Source organism: Penicilliopsis zonata (assembly GCF_001890105.1).
Source record: "Penicilliopsis zonata CBS 506.65 unplaced genomic scaffold ASPZOscaffold_7, whole genome shotgun sequence".
NCBI classification, from domain to species: Eukaryota; Fungi; Ascomycota; class Eurotiomycetes; order Eurotiales; family Aspergillaceae; genus Penicilliopsis; species Penicilliopsis zonata.
Window position 1 is genome coordinate 930,975 of NW_019208917.1, and position 20,425 is coordinate 951,399.

Consider the following 20,425-nt stretch of genomic DNA (forward strand, 5'->3'; position numbering starts at 1 on the left):
TAATAAGAGTATATTTTTATCCTAGTCAATTCTAACTTGGCTCATCCATTTACCGAGTTTAATTGGTTGATATACTGCATGTGCATATACTTAATAACTATAGTCATGTACTTACCTGTGTTGTATAGAAATTGTATAAATTATTCTATATTATTATATATGCAAACTCTTGTATCCTAGTATGGTACCTATACAACATAGATTGCATAGTTTTGTTGCAATAACTGTACCGTAGGCAGACTATATACAGTCAGGTAGTACAGCCATCTGATGTGATCATTGGTCTAAGCAAGGAGGTTCAGAGCACCAACTGCCACTGCATTCAAGGGTGTGTGTATGTGTCACCCATTCCTCTTGTGTATGTGTCCTTCCATTCCTCTAGAAACGGTTCCCCAGGCTCATCAAGCCTGTTGATCTGTTGATCTGTTTGATTTTAAAGTAGGCGCGACCTAATTTAGCTCCCCCGCTCCTTCCTTAGGGACGAACGCCCTGCAGCCAGGATAAAATGATGCTAAACAAGAGAGGCAGGAGAGCACGTGCTCGCTCAGTTTTCCCTCCTGCGCAACCCCAACAGGGGCAAGCCGGGTGTCATTGTAATCCGCCGACAGCCTGTATTCCGAGCAAGCATCTTGTGTTGTAATACCCCCCCCCCCCAAACATTCGATTTGGGTGGTTATTGTGTATCATAGTCGATACTTGCCACTGCCCAGCCGAGCATCTCACGAGGGCTTGCGATGGACGATCTGCGAGGCGCGCAGGGCCCGGCGCCGGAAACCGCAGGCGGTAGCGTCGCTCGCAGAGAATTCTGCCGCCACGTGCGCCAGTGATTGGCCACAGGCAGATCTGGCCGTACCGGGGCCACCTGCAGGATGTGGACTCTTCCAAGTCGTTCTTTCCTCCGCCTGGAAACTGGCGCGAGGCTCCGCCGCGCTGTGGGAGTGACAGTCGCTGCCACCCAATGGCTCCCTCGCAACTCCCCGCTTCACTCGCCCCAAGGCTTCCGACTGGGCGTGGGAAATGCGGGATACCATGCTCACTGCTCAGGATGGGTTTTTTTTTACCACTCCACCAGGCGCCGAGACAATGGCCTGAGGGACTGAGTCGGTGGCTACCCGTCCGCTATAAGAGCGGATGGCCGCCTCGGAGATATGTCTCTGTGTGTGTGCGTGTGTGTGTGACTGCTCCTTACAGCCCCCCTAGTTGGAGTCCCTAGGAACTCCCGTCTCCCCCCCCTCCTTCGATTCTGGGATTCCCTTTCCTCTTACTCTTCTCTCCCGCCTCCTTCTGCTTCTTCCCACTGCCTCACACCATGACCGATTTTGGTCCTCGGGCCCCTCACGGGCCTGACATGACGGGTACGCACCAGCCGCTCGAGGATATGGACATCCACGAGAAGGGGGCCTTTGACGCCCTGATCCGCCCGGAAGACAGCTACACCCCGGACGGCGTCTACTGGGCGGATCTGCCCCTGCTTCAGAAGGTCAAATTCGTCAGCTCGTACGATGCCGGGGAGGCCAAGCGGGAACTGGGAAACATCTGGGAGATGATGAAGAAGGATCCCCTCTCCCCTGTTAGCTACTACTTCCGCAACATGGTTCTACCCGGTGCTGGGCTTGGTCTGGAGGGGTGAGTGCTCTTCTTTTTCTTATCACTACTATTATTATTACTACTACTACTACTACTACTACTACTCTTTTCTAACTCGTGTTCGCAGTTATGTTCTCTTCTCTATCGGCAATATCAAACCACTGTTCGAAAAAGCTTTCCCCGCCTGCTGGGACAAGCACGAGACCTGCAGCGCCCAATGGATCAACGCCATCGATTACCTGGAAATCGTAGGGATTATAATGGGTCAGATCATGGTTGGCATTCTTGGTGACTGGTAGGTGATGGCAGCGAAAAAAAGAAGATCAAAACACACTTGCTCACCAAGGCACTAGGCTCGGTCGTCGTTGGGGTCTCATTCAGGATGCCTCGATTATGCTTCTCGGGTTGATTATGCTCACAGCGGCTTGGGGCGTCACTCAGAACGGTTGGGTGATTTGCTATGCCTGGTCTCTATTCATCTACGGTGTCGGTGTCGGTAAGTTCAGGGTGTTCTGTTCCTGGAGAAATGGGTTGTTTTCCCCCGCTAATAAGCTTAAGGGGGCGAGTATCCCATGACCGCGACAAGTGGAATGGAAAACGCCGTGGGATCTGGAAAGGTCTCCACCAAAGAAGATCGTCTGCACCGGGGCCGAAAAGTCACCAGTGCCTTTTTGATGCAGGGTTGGGGTCAATTCTGCAACCAGGTCCTCCTCATCCTTTTGCTGCTCATCTTCCACCACGGAAGCGGTAACGCTCCGTACTCTGAAGTCGCTGCGCAGTGGACTTACCGTGTGTCCTTTGCCATTCCTGCCGTTGGCACTCTCTGGCTGGTTTACTACCGTGCCTTTCACATGAAGGCGGCCAGTAAGCAGCTGCAAGTGGCCAAGAAGAAGGCTTCGGTGACAGGCTATGATGTCGAGTCGTTGCGCTTGACATTCCACCACTTTGGCTTCCGCATCCTCGCCACCGCCGGTGGGTGGTTCGCCAACGATGTTTTCTTCTACGGCAACAAGCTGTTCCAAAGCGAGTTCATCAGCGTCATCAGCCCCGAGACGACCTCCATCATGCCCAACTGGTTGTGGAGTCTGTGCAACGTCGGGGTTTCGCTGGTCGGCTACTACATGGCCTCCTTTTTCATCGACAACAAGCTGTACGGCCGCAAATGGATGCAGATCGTCGGCTTCCTGATGGTCTTCATCCTCTTCATTGTCCCCGGCTTCCACTACGAATACTACACGTCCAAGGAAAACATCAAGGCCTTCCAGGCAATGTACTTCCTCAGCTCCTTTTTCAACCAATTCGGCCCCAACTCGGTGACCTTCCTCGTGGCCGCCGAGGTCTTCCCCACGCCGATCCGAGCCACCGCCCACGGTCTGTCGGCCGCATCAGGGAAGCTGGGCGCTCTTCTCGCCGCCGTGCTGTACAACTACATCAGCACGCAGACCAAGTTCTACTTTGTGCCCTGGTTTGGCCTGGCGGGTGTGGTGCTCACGTTTGTCTTCCTGCCAGATACGACCGGCCTGGACCTAAAGGAACAGGAGCGCCGCTGGATGTATCTCCGCCAGGGCCGCGAGCAGGACTACCACGGCCCTGCCGTCCACCCGAAGCACCTGTCCCTCTGGGAGCGCATGCGGGGCAAGGGCAAATACTACGACGCCGAGCTGGACTACAAGCAGAAGGTGGAGGAGTACCGTACCGAGTGGGAGGAAGCCATGGCGCGCAAGATCTCCGAGAAGGACCAAAGCGAGGAGTTTGCCACCGAGACCGACGACAGCCTGCTCGAAGGCCACGTCCACTCGTACTTCCACCGCACGAGCCCCATGTTCCGGGGCATGGAGCAAAAGGTTCCGGCCAAGGGCGACAATTTCGCCCTTCCCCCTGCCGCGCAGGATGGGGATTCCATCGAGGCGATAGAGGAAAAAGAGTAGTCAGTCGTATATAATGATTTTATAGATAAGATACCCATTCAATAAAGACATCCATAAGTAGTTAGCGTATGACTCAGCATTCAAATAGTTAAAATAATCCTCTACTATCTACTCTACCATACCTCTACTACCACTCTACACTATACTATCATCACTAATTCATAAATGCCCCTCTACGCCTTTGGATCCAACGGATGCGGCCAACTCGGCCTAGGCCACGACGAGGACGTGTCCACCCCGCAGCCATGTCTTTTCGAGCCGTCCACAGAGGTAGACGTGGGAGATATCGTTTCCATCGCCGCGGGGGGGAACCATACCCTCCTCCTCTGTGACGATGGGAAAGTCTACGCGAGTGGATGTAATATTGATGGACGGTGTGGGGTATCTCCTGGACCAAATCTGAATAAATTCGTACAAATCGTCATTCCGACAAAGACACAAGGCATACTTGATCGGTTCAAGTATATTTCCGCAACGTGGGAGGGAAGTATTCTCGTTTCGGAGGGGGAGGAATCTCAAGTTTTCGCAATGGGATCCGGATCGAAAGGCGAACTAGGTCTCGGATCAAGCATGCAGGTATCGTCACCCACGTTGATACCGCTTTTCCCCCCGCGCGGGACGAGGATCGTCCACCTCTCCAGCGGGATGGGACATAGCGTTGCGGTCCTCTCGAATGGGGAGGTGTACGGATGGGGTGCAGCGCGGAAGGGCCAGCTTGGTGAGAGGCTACGACGGGAGAAGACCGTCTGGTCGCCGAGTAAGATTGAGGATGTTGAGGATATTGGGGTTATCGGGGGGGAGGCTACGTGCGGGCGCGAGTTTACGGTCATAGCGAGGAAGTTAAGTTTGGATTCAACGATGGATTTCTGCATTCTAGGCTCCGCGGATAATAGGTGGAATATCCTTGATGCACCCAAGGAAATCATCTCTGGTTACCGGTCGATAGCGGCTAGCTGGCATGGTGTCTATGTCCACCTACAGAACCGGACGCTGGTCGCCTGGGGCCGCAATGATCGCGGCCAGCTGCCGCCGCGGGATTTGCCGCCGCCAGAGCAGGTCGCCGTGGGGAGCGAACATGCGCTCGCCCTGCTTGGGGATGGAACCGTCGTTGCCTTCGGGTGGGGGGAGCATGGGAATTGCGGGCCCGAGACGGACGCGCGTGGGAACGTCGCGGGGAGATATATCCGGATCCCTATTGACCTGGAGAACGGCTCGGTTGTGTCGGGCGTCGGGGCAGGGTGTGCGACCAGCTGGATTATCGCGAAGAGGAGGGGGGGGGGGACAACGAACACCGACGAAATTCTAGTCAAACAGGCCTAGGCCGCGAACCTTTTTTTTTTTTTTTTATCGTCAGCATACGCATATACGGACATGTATATACAAGTCCTTTGCAGCCAACATACCTGTGACATGCGCTGAGTGGGCGGTATGCCCATACCCTCCTGGCTCGGTTCTGTTTGGTTCTGGTGCGAAGCTGATGCTGGCTCTGTGTCCCGCAGACCTCGACCCAAAGGTTCCTTGTGATCAAGTCAGTCTTATATCAGGAAGTCTTCATATCAGGATATATGGGGGAACCGTACCTGATCTCCCGTTGCGTCCCAGCCAAGCACATCCTCGTCCTGGGCCTCATAATTTGGCTCGTCCCATTGCCTGTCGTCATCCACTGGAACGAAGAGGCTGTCCAGATCGACAGATGCCGCCGGTGGCTTTGGAGCGCTGCTGCTTCTCTGTGTATTAAGTGTTGAATTCCCCGTCAAGGGGCGGATAGACCGGCTCGATGCCTGTGTCCTTACGGGGGGTGCATTGTCGTTGGTATTCTTGCTGTGGACTTGCCGGACGGGTATCGGGACTGGAGTCTGTCTTGCAGACAGTTGGGGAGCGTTCGATCGGGAAGAACTCGAGGTTTGCTCGCCATCCGCTTCTCCCCTTGTCATCAATGTAAATTCGCACCTCAGGCCCTCGATCTCGTATGCCAGTTGCAGAGGGCGACAGGGGCGAGTATATCGCGCAGTTATGGTGGCATCCAATGAATCGGCATGCGATACCACCGACTTGAAGTCTTTCAGATTAATGGCAACATGGAGATTCTCTTCGGCTAGGAACTCATCAAAGTCCTGCTTGGCAATCGCCACAGACGTATGCACGGGTTGCTTCAGAACCTCTACAGAGAGTCAGCTATATCCAAGACATAGAACTGGTTTTGAATAAGAAAAAATCGACCTTTCCCGTCAGTAATTTTCGTGGTGAAACTTGTAAACACAGCCTTGCCCGCGTCGACCGAGATATCAAGCTGCTCCGCTGACAGACTGAAGTGGTCAATGATCTCTTTCAGGAACTTGGGCTCGATCGCCCACTGATTTGTCGCTCTACTCCGGTCAAACACAGCATGCTGTGCACTGATCGGCTCATACGTGAGCTTATAAGACTTGATCACCCCTGAAGCAGAGCGTGAATCAGCAGCAGAATCTTGGAACCTGTCGGCTCATTAATTCTCACCTAGACCGCAGATCATTCGCACGGCCAGCCTACATGCTGTCTGTTCTTCATCCTCGTATAATTCCACCTCGCAGAGCTCAACTGCCGTGTCTTTATCTTTTTCGTTGGCCCTTCCCTTGAAGACGGAGAGGAGAGCCTCCATGCTGTCAGATCATATAGATGGAACCAAAGAACCTAGAAAGAATACAATAGCACACCTTTAGATAGATCTGGCAGCAGAAGCGGTCCAGAGGATCAGCCCTCGCTGTCTCGTCCTCTATCCTTCTTGAGAAGGCATAGCTCTGAAAGAATTTGTCTGCTTCTAGCCCAAAGGCAGAGTACGCAGTCCTCGTGGAATTAAGCGTACTAAGACGAAGCTTTAAACATCAATAAGCCGTATTACTGATTCAAGACAAGGATACACCTACCAAGTTTTGTTCTGCTTCGATTGTCACAGAGTCGCTGAACTTGGACAGGCATATCAACGTGTTGTGGAGCTTCACCAACGCGTCTGGAGCTAGCGAGAATGAGAGAGACGTCATTTCATCCAGGCACCTTCCTATAAAATTATAAACGGATGAAAATTATTTCAATATAACGGATTCTCTCCTTGAATCTCCATGTTATCGGTTGTTTCAAGTTGTGTCATTGAGAACCGCGCCGAAGCCAGGCAGATGCGGTGAGCTTACATAAGCGCGGCTGCTGTTGCATCGCCAAGTAGCTCGAGACGGTCGAGGACATGCTCCTCTCTTTCACGCCGCCTTCAAGCTGTTAATCGAGCCTGGAATTTGGGTCTAGAGCTCGCCAGATATCTCGAAAAATAGTCTCTTTATAAATCAGCTGGTGAACCGGGCTTCCCCTTTCATGATGAGCTTGACATTGCCCGGCGATGTTGTATACATGATCCTGGACCTCCTCCGGGACGACAGAGACTATAACAGCATTTATCAATGTGCAATTTCGTCCAAGTACCTGTGTGAGCCGGCCTTGGCTATTCTGTACCAGTAAGTGGCACTTAAAAGCACCCGAATTCTTGTATTATTCTCTATCTAAACGCCCCGAGTTAGACTCTACGATACGTCACCTGTGATGGGCGGCGGGACCGAAGAGGAGCAATTCAAAATCCCCAGACCGGGGGCTTCGTTTGCTACTGCCCGGAGAGAAGAAGATTCGACGATTAGGAAATGGGCTCTTATGTGGCGCTCCATAATTTTATCTACTTTTGACCAGACCTATCTACCGTATCACAGTTATATTCGGTACCTCGACCTAGGTGACCTGGAGAACCTACTGCGAGAAACCAGATTCACCGGTAGGATCAGAGAGTACGAATTGTCGAGTATTTACAGCTTTTTTCTCACCCCCTTGGTATTAATATCTTGTATATAGGGACTTTTTCTCTGGCGTATTGCAAGATGTCGTGTTTCGCGACTATGAACCCAAAGGCAATAAACGGCTTCGATCGTCCGGATATCCTGATCCGGTGTCCATAGTTGTCAAGTTCGGTGGCGGTGAGTATGTCCAACGAGGTGGGTTACTGGCCAAGGCTAACTGACATGAAGCAATCGTGAAGAAGACAAATACCATCAGAGGACTGTTCTGCAATGGTTGGTCATAAGACACCCTACAGCAGGAGGCTGTATAGTCATGCCTAACAATTCTTTATTGTCGTAGTCCCACCTGCTTCGCTCTCCGAGTGGATCCAGGGATTGCCTCACTTGCAGGTGTTGAGGATCTGGTCAGGCGAAGCCCTTACACAGCATGCGGGACAGGAGATACGGAGTCATTGTCCTAATTTCAAGCGACTCACTGTGTACAGATGGTATGTGAGACTCCTGTTTATCGAGTATTATAAGATGATACTGCGCTCACACAGCTCTTGCTAAAGGTCTAATTATCCACCACGTACTGCCGAGACTGACTCGGAGATGTTTCTGAATGAACTACGGCCGCATACCTTGGAATACTTTGAAGTGTTGAGCAATTCACAGCTTGGGCCTCGTTCCATCAGAGGATTTGGCTGTCATTTAACCTCACTAGAAGAGCTGAAACTGACGAGCCTCGGAATCGACGCGATTGCGGAGCTGGCCTCGCTGGGAGAAGCCCCAGCCTTGAAGGTCCTCGTTCTGACAGATTCCATCCCCACTGCACGCACCGAGAAATTCTACGAGATCATCGCCAAACTTGCTCTTTGGATCCGCAGCTGTCGAAGTCTAAGACGGCTCGAGCTCCGAAGATTTGTCGACGACCCGGCTCTCTTGTCACAAGTACTCACAGATGAAGGGCTTGCACTCACCACCCTCTCCCTTGCTGGTTATGCCATGAGTACAAGCCGCGCCTTCCACGAAGCTCTGGCCTGCCAAAAATCCCTGCAATACCTCTATCTTCGTGGGGAGGGAAACGAAGTCGTGGATGAAAACGAGGCGCTTGCTGATGCGGTCGGCCAACTCTGCAACCTTCGCGAGCTGGAGCTCAAGGATATCTCCGACTTTTTCACATCTGACCAAGTCATGCTCCTCACACTTGGCCTGTATGAATTGCAGCGGCTATGGATTAGTGGTGATTACTTTGAGGATAGCGTCTGGATTGCATTCTTGTGCCTTCCAAAGCTGCAGAGCTTGGTCATCCACGCCCTGAGCGAATTCACATCAACGGGGATCATCGATTTCGTCTCCCAACTCGGCCCAGGGAGTAGGGGCATGCATTTGTCGATCTTGAACGCGGTTACCGTCATCACAGAGGAATCTCAGGTGGTCATTCGCGACATCCTTAAAGAACGACTAGATGGGACATTCGATTTTGGACTCGCGCGAGGTGCGTATCCTGGACGTTAGGATTTTCCCCGACTGACTTGACTAGAGGAGTATACCGATGCGGAATCAGACGATCTATCCGACTAATTTGGCCAATTTGGATCGGCCTAAGGGATCACGGACATGGTTAGCAGTCTTGTAGCAATTAACTATGGGTCAGTTCCCAATAAACAATTACCTAGAACCAATGATGCCTCCAGGGCTGTGATATGGGTCGGGTCGTAAGCAGGACCACTTAAAGCGGTCATTGGCGGGGGTGCGCGTTGTGGTCGCGTCTCCGTGCACTTTACGCGTTACCGCTTTCTTTCACGCGAGACCGTTCAGAAGGCAGCTTCACCCCTTCCACCGTACTGGGCAAAGGATTGCTCGACGATTATAGCAAGAGGAATCTAGCCTCTTCAATTTCATTCTTTTTTTTCCTTTCAAAACTGTCGTGTCAATTTATGGCCCTCGACCTTTGTTAATCAGCACACCGCTATGGCTGATCGTCGTGCGAAATTAGCAGAGCTGCGGGCTCTTCGTGCCTCCGGAAAGAAGCGTATTTCGACGTATGCAGTTGAGGAACAAGCCGATATTTACGAGGAGGTCGATGACGAGGGATACAAGAAGATCATTCGCGATCGGTTAGACCAGGACGACTTCGTTGTCGATGACAACGGAGAGGGTTACGCGGACGACGGTCGAGAAGTCTGGAATGAACAGACGGCCGATTATGAAAGCGACAGCGACGAACTCCCTGCTCGAGGAAAAGCTGCCAAGAGGAAGCGAGAAGAAGAGCAGCAGAGGAAAGAGAAGATCAACAATGGCATTTCCAAGTACTTTAATAGTGGTGCGGCCGCGGCAGCACCAAAGCCTAAAGTGAGTGCGCCGGTGGTGGAGAGCGGAGAGGGAAAAAAAAAGATAAATGATCTAATAATAAATCTAGCCTGTCGCTACTGCCGAGGACGACGCATTCATGAACGATCTGCTAGGAGAAGTCGACACGAATATTGTTTCGAATCATGTTCCGACGAAGAACATCATCAAATCTGAGGCTCGCCGTAAAGTCCGCATCCTCTCTCCACCGCTGTCTGAGAAAGCGGCGTCGAGGAAACCGGCCAAAAAAGACGACTTAGAGAATTATTCTTCCCCAATCAAGGGGCATCAAGATGCCTCGGCTGTGGACCTGGACGAGGATGCTCCCCTGCATGTTCTGGATGATGATGATGATGTCCCCATGAGTGACGCATTGCCCTCCTCCCCCATCAGCAAGGCGGTTGAACGGAAGGCATCGGCTTTGATCAAAGTGGAAGAGCCAGAGGATGATGATAACGATCTGATGGATGTCGCAGAAGCCATGGGCCACCACGATAGCAAGGCAAAAAGTGTCAACATGACAGGCAGTCGACCGCCGCCCAAAATCAAGAAAGAGATCCGATCCTCGCCTCCGCTCACCTCGTCTCCTATGAAGGCCCCGAATGATGCGCTAAACGCATCCTGGAACGATGTCAGGAACAAACTGAATGTTCTCAGCAGCCCTGCTCCAGAGATGAAGACATTCGGTAAACTCAGAGCTCAGGACGTGGTCGAAGAAGATGGAAGCTTACGCATGTTCTGGCTGGATTTTACCGAGGTCCATGGCAGTCTATGCCTGTTTGGGAAGGTCAAGAACAAGCAATCCGGGACTTTCGTCAGTGCATTCGTCAAGATCGACAACATTATGCGAAAGCTCTTTTTCCTACCCCGGGATGTAAGACGGAAACAAGGTAGAGATACTGATGAAGAGGTCGACATGGAAGATGTCTATGGTGAAGTGGATGAGATGATGTCAAAACTCCGCGTGGGGATGCACAAAATCAAGCCGTGTACCCGGAAATACGCCTTCGAGTTGCCTGGCATCCCGAAAGAGACGAAATACCTCAAGCTCCTATACCCTTATGACAAGCCCGCTCTGCCCATGGACACCCAGGGAGAGACCTTCTCTCATGTTTTCGGTACCAATACTGCCTTGTTCGAACAGTTCGTGCTATGGAAGAACATCATGGGTCCTTGCTGGCTCGAAATCGAGGAGGCAGATTTTTCTGCAGTCAACAACGCCTCTTGGTGCAAGTTCGAGTGTCAAGTCTCTAAGCCAGCTTTGATCAGCCCTCTTCCGGACTCTGAAAACCTTGAAGCGCCGCCTCTCACGCTTATGAGTCTCTCGTTCCGTACACAGCTCAACGTCAAGGAGAACAAGCAGGAGATCCTTTTGGCGAGCGCAAGAGTCTACGAGAACGTTTCTCTCACGGATACCACGCCCCCAGATAAACTTCCTTGCAAGACCTTTACCGTCATGCGACCTTCTGGCTCTTCGTATCCCTTGGGCTTTGAGGTGGAGACGCGAAAGCAAAGAGGGACATTCATGTTGGAGAAGAGCGAGCAGTTCTTGCTCAGTAAATTCTTGGCCTTGTTCGAGAAGATGGATCCTGACGTTATTATGGGTCATCAATTACAAGAAGTTGACCTCAGCATCCTTCTCAGCAGAATGAAAGAGAAGAAGACCCCTGGTTGGCATCGAATTGGGCGGCTGAAACGTGGAGAATGGCCCAAGAACTTTAATAGGGGAGGTGGCTTCTTCGCTGAGAGACATCTGATTGCAGGAAGATTGATGTGCGATGTCGCGAATGACATGGGCAAGGCAAGTGCTAATATATTTCCATGCTGGGTCGCAGTTATACTAACAGTGTCTAGTCTCTGATGATGAAATGTCAGTCATGGAGTTTGACGGAGATGTGCGACCTCTATCTCGGACAAGGGAACACACGACAGGATCTAGACGTGGAGGCCGCCCTCAAAACGTGGGCGACGACCAAAGAGGGTCTCATGAACTTCGTCAACCATAATGACACTGACACCTACTTCATTGCTGCGCTAGTGCTCCGACTACAGATGTTGCCTCTGACAAAGATTCTGACGAATATCGCCGGTAATTCCTGGGCGCGAACTCTTAGCGGTACTCGTGCTGAACGCAACGAGTATATTTTGCTTCACGAGTTCCACCGCAACAAGTTCATCTGCCCTGACAAGTACTCTGGAAAACAGCAGCAAAGGATGGAAGAAAAGATGCAGGAAGGCGAGGATGACGACAATGTCGACAAGAAGAAGAAAGAGAAGTATAAGGGTGGTCTTGTCTTTGACCCCGAGAGGGGTCTGTATGACAGATTCATTCTGGTCATGGACTTCAACAGTTTGTATCCAAGTATCATACAGGAATACAACATTTGCTTTACGACGGTGGATCGCTCTGCAACGGTAAGACAAATTGGGTGTTTTTTTTGGCTGCTGAAAGTTGGGGACTGACAGACAACACACAGGCTGAAAATGAAAACGAGGAAAAAGTACCACAGGTCCCATCATCAGACCAGGAACAGGGTATTCTTCCCCGACTCATTGCAACACTCGTCGGTCGTCGACGAGAAGTGAAGAAATTGATGAAGGACAAGCGCGCCACTGCTGATCAGCTTGCACTGTGGGATACCAAACAGTTGGCCTTGAAGTTGACGGCAAACTCCATGTACGGTTGTTTGGGTTACACGCAAAGTCGATTCTATGCGCGACCCCTGGCCATGCTTACAACATTCAAGGGGCGTGAGATTCTTCGGAGCACCAGAGACCTGGCAGAATCAAAGCAACTTCGAGTCATCTATGGTGACACTGATTCAGTCATGATCAACACCAACATGGACAATATAAGTGATGCACTCAAGGTCGGTGAGGAGTTCAAGAAATCAGTCAACGAGAGGTACAAACTCTTGGAGATTGACATCGACAACATTTTCCGCCGCTTGCTGTTGCACGCGAAAAAGAAGTATGCCGCCATCAACATCACCGAAGTCGATGGCAAGTATGTGGACAAGCTGGAAGTCAAGGGTCTGGATATGAAGCGACGCGAATATTGCGCTTTATCCAAGGAGGTGTCCTCCAAGCTTTTGAATGAAGTGTTGTCCGGTGAGGACCAGGAGGTGGTTCTCAACAAAGTTCACGACTACTTGCGTGATCTCGCCAGCAAGATGAGAGAGCTGAGCATTCCGGTTCAAAAATACGTGATCTATACGGTACGCCCCCCCGTTCCCATTTATGAGCCTGCGAATCCGCGCTAAGCTATTGAAACAGAAACTTTCCAAGAGACCCGATGAATACCCGAATAAAGAAACATTGCCTCCGGCTCAGGTCGCTCTTCGAGAGATCGCACGAGGGAAAAACATCCGGCCGAACGATGTCATCGCATACATTGTCACCAACGGAGACAAGGACACGGCATCCCTGCCTCCCGCGAAGCGGTCATATACTCTCCAGGATGTGATGAAACCCGAATCGGGACTTGAACCCGACATCGAGTTTTATCTGCTCAAGCAGATCTTCCCACCGATTGAGCGTCTTTGTGCCCCAATTCCTGGGACAGATGCCGTTCGCTTGGCCGAGTGCCTTGGCCTCGACGTTCGCAAGTATCAAATCAACACGTCGCACACGAGCAGTCAGCAGAGCAACGAGATCTTCCCCTTGGAATCGCAGATTCCGGATTCGGTTCGGTTCCAGAGCGCAGCCAGACTCAGCTTGATCTGCCGATTCTGCAGAGAGAAGTCCACTTTTGAAGGTCTGGTTATTTCCTCACACATGTGCACGGCGCAAGGCCTGGTCTGCCCGAATCAGAGTTGCAAGAAACCCTTTGCCACGCTCTCGGTCATTGCGCAATTAGAAAGCCAGATTCGAGCCCAGACAGCCAAATACTACGAAGGTTGGCTGGTCTGCGATGACCCTGCCTGCGGGAACCGGACGCGCCAGATGAGCGTGTACGGGCACCGATGCCTTGGCCCCCGTGGACGCGCGGAAGGCTGTCTGGGCCGCATGTCCTATGAATATCCAGAAAAGCAGATGTACAACCAGCTACTTTACTTCGCCAGTCTCTGGGACGTGGACAAGGCCAAGACCGCAGCCGCCAAGGAGGCGGACCATGAGAGGAAGGATAGTCTGGCCGCCCTGGCGGAATTCAACCGGATCAGATTCGGTACGATGAAAGCAGTCGTCGATGGTTACCTGAAGAAATGTGGTAGACAATGGGTCGAGATGGATGGCCTGTTCCGCTTCATGTTAGCATAATGCCCTGGTGGCGAGCGCAGTTACACTTTGTACATACCTAGTAGTTTTTGATTTGGCTTTGAGGATAAGGATTGAATTGGCAATGGATAGGTCTAGATCGATTAGGGATCCCTTTTCAATGATGAATTGATATGTTTTATTTTCCTTTTCATTTTTATTTTTCCTTATATCTATTGTTTGTTGACTGTCCACCTGCTGTCCCACTTCTATCTCGGGAAGCTTATTTTTTTTTCGTATGAGGTTTAGTTTTGCATTCATTTCAACCCCCCCCTCTGCATCTGAACATCGACCGTTGGCTAGATCGGTTCACCATTGAGATATCGTCCGACTGCCTCGTTGTACAAATGTCAGGCAATATCATCAATTCGATGAAGCGGGTCCTGGTCATCGCAGGGTCCGATTCATCCGGCGGGGCGTATGTTTGATTGATCACCACCCCTCCTCCTCTACAAAACATATAGAAGTGATTTTGGCAATGCAAAGAATTTATCTCATTTGCTAATGTAAAATATCCAATAGCGGTCTCGAGGCTGACCAGCGTGTCCTTGCAACACATGGGTGTTACGCGCTTACCGCTACGACAGGCCTCACGGCCCAGAACACGCTGGGTGTGCAGGATATATTCGTCGTGCCGTCTGCGTTTGTACGGAAGCAGATCGATGCTGCGCTGGAGGATATCGGGGCCGATGTAGTGAAGCTAGGTAAGTTGGAAATTGGCTATAGAGATGCTAATATATTCTTTCTTTTGAATGTTACTAATGTGGTTTAGGGATGCTCTCCTGCGCTGAGACGGTGGATGTCATTGCGGAGGCTCTTATCGCGCATGGAGTGAAGAATGTGATATTAGATCCTGTATGTCTTGTCCTGTAGGCACCCTCGCCGTGCTTTTCTTTCTTTCTCATTCTGACGTTTCGATCCAGGTGATGGTGTCCACGAGCGGATCGCAATTGCTTCCCCAGGATGCGGTGGAAGGTGTCAGGAAGAAATTGCTTCCGCTGACGACAGTGGTGACGCCTAATATTCCCGAAGCGGAGCTGTTGCTCAAAGATGCTGGGATGGAGGTCACGGAGCCCGAGAACCTGCAAGAGATGATACAGCTCGCCAAGGAGATCAGCCGGCTAGGGCCTAAGAACGTTTTGCTGAAGGGTGGCCACTTGCCACTTACGAAGGAGCATAAAACTACCCAGAACCCCCAGGAGGCATCGATCGTTGTTGACGTTCTCTACGATGGCAAGGACATCACCCTGTTCGAGACCGAGTTCTTGAGATCAAAAAACACCCACGGTACAGGGTGCTCGCTCGCCTCTGCGATCGCAGCCAACCTCGCCCAGGGGAAGTCGTTGGAAAGAGCCGTGCGCAGTGCTGTGCGGTTTGTCGAGGCTGGAATCAAGACGAGCGTCAGTCTGGGTAAAGGGAGCGGACCGATCAATCACTTCCATTCCATGTACACGTTGCCTTTTGCACCGTATGTTCCTGCTGCATGGGTCTCCACAACTACCAGTGCGAATTGCTGACCCGATGGGAAATCTACAGAGGCCGGTTTGTCGAGTATGTTCTGGACCGCCCCGATGTTCGCAGGGTATGGGAGCGGTTCACAGAACATGAGTTTGTTGTCGGCTTGGGGAACGGAAACCTACCACTGGAGCGCTTCAAGTCGTACCTTGTGCAGGACTACCTATATCTCGTCAGTGATATATCTACATTCCACCAGGTAATTTCCGCGGTGTCTTACTGACACGGCATCAATCCAGGTTCATTTCGCCCGCAGCAACGCACTAGCAGCGTACAAGGGTCAAAATATGGAATCTATTGCTGCAGTAAGTTTTCTACAAACACTGTTTAGTGATGGAACAGAAATGGCGGCTGATACAACCTATAGTCTGCGAGGATTGTGCTACATATCGAACGAGAAACGGCCCTGCATCTGGACTACTGTGAATCATTTGGCCTGTCCAAGGAAGAGATGGAGAGACATCCTGAAACCGAAGGTATGCTCTTGAGATACCTAGCTTCATGCCCCTAAGTTGCTCACTTTTCAGCGTGCACCGCCTATAGTAGATATATCCTCGACGTGGGCCAGTCCGATGACTGGCTCGCCTTACAGATGGCCCTTGCCCCTTGTCTGATCGGGTACGGCGCCATCGCACAAAGACTATACGCGGAGAAAACAACGCTTCGTACAGGCAACAGGTACTGGAAATGGATCGAGAATTACACGGCCGATGACTATACCGAGGCGGTCCGCACGGGATCAGGTATTCAACCTTTCTCTCCTCAGGCCTTTCCCTTTTTCTGTGCAGCGGCTAACACATCCTCATCTAGCCCTCCTAGAAAAGCATCTCCCAAGTGTCTCACCAACCAGAGTGGAGGAGCTGATCCGGATTTTCATTCGAGCGACAGAGTTGGAGATAAACTTTTGGAACATGGGATTAGGTGGCGACCCCATGTAAAACCAGTTCGTGACAGAGCATGTCCTGGAAATGCTCAAAGCTCCCTATACATCAACATCATATAAACCATTTATGATCAGCACCTGCCGTCGACGCAAGAGTGTAGCAGTGAATGAACGCTTCACCGGCTTTTTTCAGGCACCAAGGCTGCCAGGAAGTCGCCGTAGTACGGTAACGTAATGTAATGGTATGGACCGTATGGCAAGCGCTAGCACGTGCTGGCCCTCTCATTGGCCCGACCGTCCCAACGCCGGCCTTTTTTTTCAGGCGCGCTCAGAGATTTTTTTCTCCGCCTGCCGTTTCTTGCGTTTTTTGCCTCCTGCCTGCTCTGACATACTTTTCTTTCCCTCATCCGCTCCGGCTCTTTTTTTCTTCGCCATCCTTCCTCCCTCCCTCTATCTCCCTTTCCCTGCGTCTGTGTATCTTTGTTTCATCGTCGGTGGACTGGACACTCTTTTCTTCCTTCCACCCTTTTCAAGTACTTAGGTACTCGACTTTACTCTCACTCTCTCAGACGTCCTCTTGTTGAGTTTCTGCTCTTCTCTAGAAAGACCGAAAGAAAAAAAAAACAACCAACAAACAAACACCAAAAAGTCATCAACCCGCCAGATTTCATCATGTCTTACGGAGGCGGTCATCGCGAGTCTTATCGGTAAGTACATATTTCTCGTCGTGATGCCTTTTTTTTTTCCGAAGTTTCTGGTGTCGTTTTGGGACGCTATCTATTTCGGTAAAAGGAGGCGTTCGGGCACCGACTGTCTGGGCGTTGGCCTGGTAAATTTCATGTCTTGAATTAGTATGAGAAACTAACTTGGTTTTTTGTATTCAGCTCCAGAAACAACGGCCATAACGATGGTGGCTACGGTGGTGGCTCCAACGGTTACCAGGGCGGCGGCGGCTACGGAGGTGGTGGTGGTGGTGGTGGTTACGGCGGTAGAGGTGGCGGCTATGGCGGCGGTAGTGGTGACCGCATGTCTAACCTCGGCGCTGGCTTGAAGAACCAGGAATGGGGTAGGTGCAACTCTTCATGGCAGACCAACAATTACCGTATCGCTAACGATTTTGTGTCATTAGATCTTTCCACTCTTCCCAAGTTTGAGAAGTCTTTCTACAAGGAGCACGAGAATGTCACCAACCGCACCAGCCGCGAGATCGACGAGTTCCGCAAGAAGCACGAGATGGTTGTCCAGGGCAAGGACGTTCCTCGTCCTGTCGAGACCTTTGATGAGGCTGGCTTCCCGCAGTACGTCCTCGGCGAGGTCAAGGCTCAAGGGTTTGAGCGCCCGACTGCCATCCAGGCTCAGGGCTGGCCCATGGCCTTGTCGGGACGTGACGTCGTTGGTATCGCCGAAACTGGTTCCGGAAAGACTCTTACCTACTGCCTTCCTGCTATTGTTCACATCAACGCCCAGCCCCTGCTGGCTCCCGGGGACGGTCCCATTGTCCTCATCCTGGCCCCGACTCGTGAGCTTGCCGTACAGATCCAGGTCGAGATTTCCAAATTCGGACGCTCTTCCCGTATCCGCAACACCTGTGTCTACGGTGGTGTTCCTAAGGGCCCCCAGATCCGTGACCTGAGCCGTGGTGTCGAAGTGTGCATTGCTACCCCTGGTCGTTTGATCGATATGCTGGAGGCCGGTCGCACCAACCTTCGTCGTGTCACTTACCTTGTGCTCGACGAGGCGGATCGCATGCTTGACATGGGTTTCGAGCCCCAGATCCGCAAGATCATCTCCCAGATTCGTCCTGACAGACAAACCTGCATGTGGTCGGCGACCTGGCCCAAGGAGGTTCGCCAGCTTGCCTCGGACTTCCTGAACGACTGGATTCAGGTCAACATTGGTTCCATGGACCTGTCCGCTAACCACAGAATCACACAAATCGTCGAGGTCGTTTCAGAATTTGAGAAGCGCGACCGGATGGTCAAGCACCTTGAGAAGATCATGGAGGATCGTAGCAACAAGTTGCTGATCTTCACTGGCACCAAGCGCATTGCTGACGAAATCACTCGTTTCCTTCGCCAGGATGGCTGGCCCGCACTCTGTATGTTTTCCCCTCCCCATTTTTCATGTTCATATTGCTTTCCCCTCGGATTCAGCTAACACGGTCATTTAGCTATTCACGGCGACAAGCAACAGAACGAAAGAGATTGGGTCTTGAACGAGTTCAAGGCGGGCAAGAGCCCAATCATGGTGGCCACCGACGTGGCTTCCCGTGGTATCGGTATGATTAAAATGCGACCCCTCTTCCCCTTTCTCCCCCTTCTCTCCCTATGATAGTGAGCCCCTCACCCGTATTGACGTTGTGTGACCATGGCACGGTGCTTGACTCTGTCTTGAAAAAAAAAAAAAGGAAACAGCCACTTCGCCTACCTTGGTGAACATGATCCGTTCAGGATTATCAGGTCTTCTTGATTGGTTATCATGCCAAGGAGGGCCTTGGAACTCACAATGCAGTGTAGCAGACGTATCTTGTGATTACCCAGTTCTACCTCACAGCCTGGGTAGAGAGATTGCGTCTCTTCTTTCATGTTTCGACTCGTTTTGAAACTGCATTCCAAGGTCACTCTAGGACCAACGATGGCTGCCACACTTTGGATTCGCTCCAATGGATTTCATGATGACAGAGTCCACTAAGAGTGATGCATCAAGTCGCACACGACTGAGAAATGGGCCCCAGGCCGCTTTTGCTTTACCCTATTGCTCTGTTTGCTAACATACCCTTTTTCTTGTCTGAAGATGTTCGCGACATCACTCATGTGCTAAACTATGACTACCCCAACAACTCGGAGGACTACGTTCACCGTATCGGTCGAACTGGTCGTGCTGGTGCCAAGGGAACTGCCATTACCTTCTTCACCACTGACAGTATGCTTCCATCCCCCCCACCCTTCTGGAGGCTCATCATCTTGCTAACATATCGCAACAGATGCTAAACAAGCTCGTGACTTGCTCACTATTCTCACTGAGGCCAAGCAGCAGATTGACCCCCGTCTCGCCGAGATGGGTCGTTATAGCGGCGGCGGCGGCCACCACGGTGGCCACGGTCGCTGGGGTGGTGGCCGTGGTCGTGGCCGTGGCGGTGGTTACACTGCTTCCAACGCTGCTCCTCTCGGCAACAACCGCCGCTGGTAGAATGGCTTCGAGCCTGTATACTTTTCATGTGTCTGAACCTGGTAGACCTCTTTTTTTTCTCCCCCTCATTTCCCTTGCTTCAAGTTTCAGTATGGGCGGCGTTCATCGATGTTACTACCATAGACTGTTCTCCGAGTCGCCCTTGGCTCATGGAGCTTTTTAACGTGTCCGCAGATTATTCGCATCCATGTCCCAGGTTATGATCGTTCTGTCAAAGTTTTAGAAGCTTTTTTTTTCTCTATTTGATAATGTTCTTTTCCCTTTGTGGACTCCCACATGTTAATTTATTTATTTCCAAAAGTGTGATTCGCCCATTAATTTACTGGTCTCTTGGGGGTGGAAAAGAAAAGTGCGAGGCAAATTGCATATGGATATTGATGCATGTTCTTCTGAGGAGTCTGCCTGTCTGTCTATCCTTGATAATAAATACAGTCTTTACATATCCAAGTCATCACCTACTTATGTAGTAATGTACAAGATACCCGAGTTGTTATAGAATGTACCTAGTAGATACCTAGCCAAGTAGTTAGTTTTACCACTTGGTTCCCTACCACCAACTCTTGCCCGGCCGGCGCCAACCTGTTCAAGGCAAAGCGACCGAAGCTTCGATGAGTTGTCAATGAATTAACTTTGCTTTAAACTTGCCAGTCTCCACAGAACAGTAGTAACTGTAAGTTACTAGGTAGTATACAATACGAGTTGAATCCAGATACGACCGGCGAGATTTCGGCGGCTATCGTGGAGATAGATAGGTTAGGGAGATGACTAACTAATTAACTAGTTAGTCTCTATCCACAGTTGTCCAGGCGGAAGGCTGCCGTAGTTCCGGTTCCCTACCTTGGGTCACGTACGGAGCACCTACTCCGTAGAGGAGGTACTTGAGGTCTGTACGAAGGGACCAATTACTCTGCTGATAATTGGTG

The 20,425-nt window shown here is 51.2% G+C and overlaps 6 protein-coding genes across 6 annotated transcripts; 5 read left to right on the top strand and 1 right to left on the bottom strand.

Annotated features, from left to right (window-relative positions):
• Positions 1-820: 820 nt before the first annotated feature.
• On the top strand, positions 821-3,515 carry ASPZODRAFT_25770 (hypothetical protein; the record flags this gene model as incomplete). The annotated part of the gene is made up of 4 exons (XM_022728018.1): positions 821-1,626; positions 1,715-1,882; positions 1,941-2,083; positions 2,146-3,515. Exons 1-4 carry the CDS (start codon positions 1,310-1,312, stop codon positions 3,513-3,515), a joined length of 1,998 nt encoding a protein of 665 aa, XP_022581212.1. The 5' UTR covers positions 821-1,309.
• A 140-nt stretch (positions 3,516-3,655) lies between these two features.
• On the top strand, positions 3,656-5,025 carry ASPZODRAFT_132825 (hypothetical protein). The gene is made up of 2 exons (XM_022723125.1): positions 3,656-4,844; positions 4,919-5,025. Exon 1 carries the CDS (start codon positions 4,044-4,046, stop codon positions 4,833-4,835), a length of 792 nt encoding a protein of 263 aa, XP_022581213.1. The 5' UTR covers positions 3,656-4,043; the 3' UTR covers positions 4,836-4,844; positions 4,919-5,025.
• Positions 4,673-6,532, bottom strand: ASPZODRAFT_2130135 (hypothetical protein; the record flags this gene model as incomplete). The annotated part of the gene is made up of 7 exons (XM_022727839.1): positions 4,673-4,844; positions 4,919-5,032; positions 5,096-5,676; positions 5,736-5,951; positions 6,012-6,147; positions 6,209-6,367; positions 6,419-6,532. 7 exons carry the CDS (start codon positions 6,530-6,532, stop codon positions 4,818-4,820), a joined length of 1,347 nt encoding a protein of 448 aa, XP_022581214.1. The 3' UTR covers positions 4,673-4,817.
• Positions 6,533-6,759: 227 nt separating this feature from the next.
• Positions 6,760-9,021, top strand: ASPZODRAFT_132829 (hypothetical protein). The gene is made up of 7 exons (XM_022723126.1): positions 6,760-6,994; positions 7,058-7,315; positions 7,380-7,501; positions 7,553-7,597; positions 7,665-7,812; positions 7,879-8,804; positions 8,850-9,021. The coding sequence occupies exons 1-7, from the start codon at positions 6,858-6,860 to the stop codon at positions 8,888-8,890; spliced, it is 1,677 nt and encodes a 558-aa protein (XP_022581215.1). The 5' UTR covers positions 6,760-6,857; the 3' UTR covers positions 8,891-9,021.
• Positions 9,022-9,280: 259 nt separating this feature from the next.
• On the top strand, positions 9,281-16,433 carry ASPZODRAFT_152142 (hypothetical protein; the record flags this gene model as incomplete). The annotated part of the gene is made up of 14 exons (XM_022725816.1): positions 9,281-9,661; positions 9,729-11,459; positions 11,513-12,073; positions 12,136-12,876; positions 12,935-13,826; positions 14,270-14,333; positions 14,438-14,619; positions 14,688-14,770; positions 14,839-15,383; positions 15,452-15,602; positions 15,670-15,735; positions 15,798-15,906; positions 15,958-16,173; positions 16,219-16,433. 14 exons carry the CDS (start codon positions 9,281-9,283, stop codon positions 16,431-16,433), a joined length of 5,937 nt encoding a protein of 1,978 aa, XP_022581216.1.
• A 284-nt stretch (positions 16,434-16,717) lies between these two features.
• ASPZODRAFT_117424 (hypothetical protein) lies at positions 16,718-19,770 on the top strand. Its single transcript, XM_022721175.1, has 7 exons — positions 16,718-16,854; positions 16,916-17,020; positions 17,198-17,379; positions 17,443-18,411; positions 18,484-18,591; positions 19,107-19,235; positions 19,297-19,770. The coding sequence occupies exons 2-7, from the start codon at positions 16,986-16,988 to the stop codon at positions 19,500-19,502; spliced, it is 1,629 nt and encodes a 542-aa protein (XP_022581217.1). The 5' UTR covers positions 16,718-16,854; positions 16,916-16,985; the 3' UTR covers positions 19,503-19,770.
• Positions 19,771-20,425: the final 655 nt, after the last annotated feature.